At 40.4% G+C, this 6,623-nt stretch overlaps 1 protein-coding gene across 1 annotated transcript; it reads left to right on the forward strand.

Moving 5' to 3' along the window:
- The first annotated feature begins 1,143 nt into the window (after positions 1-1,143).
- On the forward strand, positions 1,144-3,375 carry LOC145457772 (uncharacterized). The gene is made up of 3 exons (XM_080336052.1): positions 1,144-1,456; positions 2,630-2,773; positions 3,235-3,375. Exons 1-3 carry the CDS (start codon positions 1,270-1,272, stop codon positions 3,288-3,290), a joined length of 387 nt encoding a protein of 128 aa, XP_080192178.1. The 5' UTR covers positions 1,144-1,269; the 3' UTR covers positions 3,291-3,375.
- Positions 3,376-6,623: the final 3,248 nt, after the last annotated feature.

Genomic DNA, 6,623 nt, shown 5'->3' on the forward strand with positions numbered 1-6,623 from the left:
TCTGACCTAAATTTTCAAAAAAGAGGACAAAATCTCAAAAAAGAGGACAAAAGGGCGTCCTCCGAGGACACTTTCAAAAAAGTCAAAAAAGAGGACAAATCCTCTTAAAAGAGGACGTATGGTAAGCCTAATATATAATACATAACACATATGGAGTTCATGCTATGAGAAGAATCTTGGAGTGGTAGCCTGGTCGGTCATCTGGATTAAGATGTCTCATGTGCAAACCTGTCACCAACCCACAAATATTTTCAAGTCATGTAACTTTGCTTCGCTAACATTTTCATTTTGTAACTATAGCCTAATCCAAAATAATTGTAGCAATTATTCGACATGGCCGACCATATTTTCGAAGGAAAGTCAGTCAATTCAGCTACTGACTGTTTTAATATCGCACAGTGTATACCACCTGAGTTTTATCTGCACATATTGCACCGTGTGCGTTTTGCAATGAGAACAAATGCACTGCCTGCACTACGACTGCCACAACTAACCTAGCACCTGCGACGATGTACTACGAATCAAAACGCCAAAATCATTAGGTCTCCTAAGACCAGTGTCCTTGAAAGTAATCAGTTTAAAACCGTCACTCGCGCACATCATAGAAATTAACCAGGCCTTCCTACAGCCTGCAGGCTATTAATTCTGCAATGCATAGCATATGGATGGAATGAGTAGCCTACGCCTACATTCCTTGGCCTACGCTGTACGCAACGTGCATCAAACAATGAGGCACTCTGAAGGTTGTTTTATTGCGTCACAAAAGCGAGAAAACGGTCCCATATTAACTTTTTTAGCCCTAAAAATACGCCTATGAATAAGTTAATACATGGAGTTGAATATATATTATATATAAACAATACTGGTATCATTGATGAAATAGCCTACTCTAAACAACCCGACTCGGAATGACCAATAGCTGTTTTTTCACCGTGGTCTATTATCTCATTATTTTGTAGAGCCTGCGACTATGTTTTTAGTGACGCACTGTTTCTGTCGGCTAGAGGGGTTAATAAAATCAAAAACATATTCCAACGCCATCTCCACATTCCCGAGTTTCGTGATATTTTGAAGGTTTTTAAAATGTACGCGAGTGCACCATTTCCTTTTCGAGGAGATGACAGTTCGGAAGGTGACGACCATTGAAGCGTGACGCTCTCAACATTGGCTTGCAGTATATTTTGTTCAAGTAGATGCAGATTACGGTAATTTCGCTTTTGTAGAGCATCATATCCTCGCGACTGCGAAGGGATTGTGTGTCGGGTAGCCATGACGATTGCCGATCAAATAGAGAAATGTATACCTTCCATGACTAACCGATTAGTGAGGAATGAAGATCTGAGAAAGACATTTCACCCAATTCCCATTGTCAATGCACCTTCGGTTTTGCTGGGCTTGATGGGATTTTCAAGTGTCTTCATTGGCAATAAATATATGCGGCTACCACTTCTCACAGGTTTGTACCGTTTTGTGGTCAACCACTTATGTATTAGGAATGTACTGGTATTTATCGCCCAGAGATAGTGGTAGTGGAATAGTCACTATAGTGGTTTAAGTGCTTGATTTGTTGAATATTCTGTGCAAGAAACCCTTCTGTCACGTGCAGCTTATTGCCGGAAACAACCACTTCTGCCAGTCTCGTTGATCGGTATGTCGTGGGTTTATTCCATAAAACTATACATCTGGGTCAGACGTCAGACCAAATACTTGGATCTTGAAACTGGTATATGAGGCTTCTCCGGTGTAGGCGGTCAGCACTAGGGTTTGGGGATAACATGGACTGAAATAAAATTGTGGTTTTGATTTGGTTAGTTGGTAACTAACGGTTCCTTCGCATCTCCGTCGACCGTCGTCGTAGCACCTGAAGTTGGTGATGAAAATGAATGGCCGTCCTCCTATTTACTGAAGGCTGGCCGTACAGTCATGGACCAGGAGCTCAGTCATGGTCCTTGCTCCATATGTAGATTGTTTGAGGCGGAAGAAGATAAGCTTTGAATGCGCTGTTAGCGGATATATTTAGCCCAATCTATGTCCAAAATTGAATCGGGAGCTCAATACTGATTGAAGTATACATATGTTGAATATTAAGTTCTGATGACGTAATCCACCATCTACAACCTCTTTTGTATACCCCTAAATTTTCATTTCCGGCGAAGCTTGTAGGAAACTTTATAATCCATATTCAATGTTAGAGCTTATAGTTGAGTCATCTGAACAATGAAATGTCACATTTCAAGAATTATGTCAGAGATAACTTGAAACTAATAGAGCTGCCCTCGGCGCTTCAAAAATAATAATTTTACAATTTATATACTTCAAACTATTCGCATGAGAAACGGATTTCCTCTTTTTTCAGCTATACACATATCTAATTTGGTCTGCATATTTGCAGAATATGTCATATTTAAGCTACAAGCTGTACAAGCCATACATCTAAGTTAAATTGATTGAATAATTGTATTTACTTCTGTCAATTTCAAGTGCACTCATGAATCCACCTTTAATCTTATCACACACCAATCAAGGGGTCTGTAGCCCCAGAGTGCGAACCACTGGTCTATATTGTTAATTCTGAAATGATCAACAGGCTGATTAGCTTATTCAATAATATCTAATGTTCTCTCTTAAGGGATGCATTACGCTGTTCTCTTTACTGCGGGCGGAATTTGGGCTGGGTACAATATTCAGCGTATCTCACTGCGGTCAAAAATGGGACAGGTGAAATACGCAATGGATTTCATGGAAAGACACAAGGAAGATATCCCAGAAAGGAGTAAGTCGTTAGCTACCTGGGAGAGTTTGCTATGCCGGTCACTCAGCTCAGATATTTGATGTGCTGAACGAATAATTCTTGGTTGTTCCTCAACTATGTATATCAAACCCATGGTGTGGTCATTTCCATTGCCGATAATGCTGGTATTTTTGGATAGGTCTCCTGGTCTCGGCAAATTTAGACCAGGGTTTGGCAACCTCCTGTCCAGTGTCCACATGCCTGTGCCCGTCTGAATGATTTGTTCTAAAACTGTTTCCTGTTATTAGGAAGCACATGTTGAGATTCCTTCATCCAAAAATAGTAAATGTATTTTCAATAACGTGTTATTAGTAAAAAACTTTTATTTGACTTGTATGTTAGTTGTTCTTTGCGTCCCTGTCGTCATGGCGCTTGGTAATATATCTGAACCCACAACTCACCAACCATTGCATTTCCTGTAACATAGCTGCTTGATTTTACAGAACCTGTGCACTTTGGAGATCCGGAATGGTTAAATCAATGGGTTCCGATTCGTTAATTTAAATACAAAGTTTCCTTGATGCTCAAAATTTTCATGATGATGTATGGTGGTTCAAATTTGCAAATAAATCGCTACACGTTAACTCCACTGCTATTTATCAAGTTGTGCAATCAGGCGTGTGAGTGAGGCTCCAATCGACCGCTTGTCAAAACGCTATGAGCTATTGAAGTTTGCATGAAATAGTTTAATGGTGCACTGGAACTGCGAAGAAGATGCAACTAGTGATCCTGAATTTGTCCTAGTCGCAATGGTCATGACGGTCAAAAGCCGTCCTTGTCACCTAAGATCTGAAGCAGTGGTTCCCAACCTATTTTGGCGTCGGAGCCGCATTTCAAATTTCAGAGTACTTCTGGAACCGCGCGAATACACTCATTAGGTATAACAAAAATTAGAAAGCATGAAAGCATGTACCAACGAATAGCAGCACTAAAAAAAAAAATTACACAAATCAATTTATTGTCCAACTTGGCATTGACATTTTCATCATGGGCAAATTAGTATTCATTCCGTCAATACGGCGTTTGAACTCATCAATAAAGTTGCTGATAAGCCTGTTGCATGCATTAAATAATCCATTGTTTGATAGTCAGATCCCGTTGGAAAATGTGTTTTAACACCACCTGAACTTATGTCTGGTATTGAGCTCACCTAAATTTGAATGCCGATCAATCAATCAATCAATCAATCAGGTTTATTATTATTTTCATCGTTTCAAAACATCACAAGACTGCGATACAATGAAAAGATAGGAAGGTGTCGAAACAACTTGGATTAGCCATTAAGATCAGACTCCTACCTTAGCCTAGGCGAAGTAAATAAGAGGCATGCACACTGAATGAAAAGTAATGCAGAGAATATAAGACGCAAGCGACAAAATGGGGTGGCATGTGGCGGAGGGCGAGGTCGATGTTAGGTCGTGGTCCGGTAATCCTGAAGACTGGCTAGTATTGATTTAGAAGAAATTGCTTGTATTTCGACTTGAATGCGGACATGCTCGACGACTGTCGGATAGCCGGCGAGATGCTGTTCCACAATTGGGGTCCGGCATACTTGATAGAGCAATGCGTTTTCTTGTATTCAGTCCTGATCATATGGTAGTTGTTCTTCGTTGACGCGCGTGTGCTGTACTTGTGCGCTTTTGTCTCCGAGGTGAAGTAGTCCTTGAAATTTGAGGGACATTGACCGCAATGGAACTGATACATAAACTTGGCAATTTCTAGCTTCCTCATATCTTCTAAGTTTAGAACACCAAATCTTTTGAGAAGCGATTTATCAGTTGCACATCCAGGCCCCCGTGGGGCTTTGGCAATGATACGGATGATCCGATGTTGAAGTTTTTGCAGTGGGTCAATTGTATTCTTGCAGGCAGCACCCCAACAAAGAATTCCGTATTGTAACTTTGATAGGAATAGAGAGTTGAAGAGTATCAACAGCACGCTGACTGGCAGAATGTAGCTAAGGCGGCGAAATAGACCACATACCTTCGATAGTCGTGGTTTGAGTGATTGATCCGAACGCATTTGAGTATGAGTATACTTTTTGGTGTGAGTTGACTAACGAAATCGTTGCTGAGAGCAGAAGAATTGGTCTACACCCTCAATCATAAACTCCAGACTCCAAGCAAGGGTAATTTTTAAATATGGTGATATTGAAAATTTTTCGCGCCTCCATTATCGTTATATCGCAAAATCCAACCGGGATGCTAGCAACCCTAATAGTAATCAAGTAGGCTAAGCGTTTTCTTAAAGTAAAATGGGGCTACTCGTCAGGCGATTGCTAGGGACGACTATGAAAATTCGAATACAGCTAATACAGCATTGGGGGATCAGGTTGCGGTAGTTACGTCCCTGGTAGATCGTATAACTCTTGTGTACATTATGGCCGCCCTCTGTTCCACTCGTGACGCGAAAGCCAATGGTCTAATCCTCGCATCCACTGTGTGATTGGGGTTCTAGTTCCACTACATGGCGGAGAATAATATAACCGTTCTGGGCCGGCTTTAAACAATTATTTGGTGAATGGGATACTACCAGAGGAGGTCAAAGCAGTCAAGAAAGCTACTTAAGTAGAAGCAGCGACGAAAAAATCTACTCAAGTACGAGTAGATGTACTTCTTTCGTAAACAACCTAGAACTATTTGAAGTAAAAGTAGAATTGACCGACTTCAAATCTACTCAAGTAAGTAAGTAGTTGTGAAAACGATCGCAATTCATTCGCATAGACCGCCAAAAACTGCAAATGGGGCTATAGGAAGGTGAAGAGAGCTTGATTCATATTGATGCATCACAGAAGGTGTCAATTTTTGACAGAATAAGCATTCGTCCACATCATAGAATGTAAATGATAGTATTGATATGGAAATGCGATACTAACCCTTTGTTTACTCGAACACCCCGTTTTAGAAAATATCATGGCATGGCGCCCTCCCCCAGAATATAAGGTCCCTAGTTCAGTCGAAGAGTAATACGGAGAAGTTGTGTCGGATACGACTTTAACACTTTGCGCGATTAGCATACGTTAATTAAAATTATGCCACATCGTAAAAATGCCATATAGTGGATAGCTTTATTTTCGGAAAATATGAGGCATTACTACACTTGCTTTTATACTTCGACGTGTATGTTCTCCAGACAAAAGATATGAAACTATAATTATAACTCAACGTATAATACTCGTAATTGAAAGAAAAAGACTAATACTACTTCTAAAAAGCCGAAATATATTTCATATCTTTTGTCCAGAAAGTTGCAACGGTGGTGTGCTAAAACTGGTCTAACGTTAAGAAAGTCTGTGTCCACTTTTCCAGATTAGGACACGTCATGAGCTGCTAGGTATAGGCAGAGGTGGTCAGTCACGAATTACTGCTTTTTCGAAGTACTCGAGTAGTTTTCCTCTACTTCTGGTTCTTACTCAAGAAGATCTTTTTTTCGCTACTTCTACTTAGACTTCGTAACATTTTGTGAACTACTTACTTACTTTTCGTTATTTTCAGTTTGTCAAGTAGAAGTAGTTTAATCCCCTAACAAGAAAGATAGCCTAGGGAATTTCGGGTCTGTTTTCAGGTAGTATCAACATTCAATTTTCATAAAAGTTGAGTAAAGCCCAGAATTTCCGTTGCGCTTCGCGCACAGTAGATATGGAGTAACAAATATGTTTTAACGAGAGTATTGCTGAATGTAATTTGGATAACGGGTTGCCTGGTTCCGTTCTCACCGCATTGTCGCCTATATGAAATATTTCATCACAGCAAGTATGCCCCCCCGGCCCCCATAACGCTTGAAACTATCGTTTCGCAATAAAGCAATTGCCTAATATACCTAGCAGCCCATG

Source organism: Botryllus schlosseri, chromosome 15 (assembly GCF_051294905.1).
Source record: "Botryllus schlosseri isolate E-star chromosome 15, Bs_hap1, whole genome shotgun sequence".
NCBI classification, from domain to species: Eukaryota; Metazoa; Chordata; class Ascidiacea; order Stolidobranchia; family Styelidae; genus Botryllus; species Botryllus schlosseri.

Bases quoted from the DNA above. Each gene is read 5' to 3' on its own strand.
- LOC145457772 (XM_080336052.1), top strand. From the start codon at position 1,270: ATGACGATTGCCGATCAAATAGAGAAATGTATACCTTCCATGACTAAC. The intron at 1,457-2,629 runs GTTTGTACCGTT...TTCTCTCTTAAG, and splicing joins GCGGCTACCACTTCTCACAG to GGATGCATTACGCTGTTCTC. The intron at 2,774-3,234 runs GTAAGTCGTTAG...TTGATTTTACAG, and splicing joins GGAAGATATCCCAGAAAGGA to AACCTGTGCACTTTGGAGAT.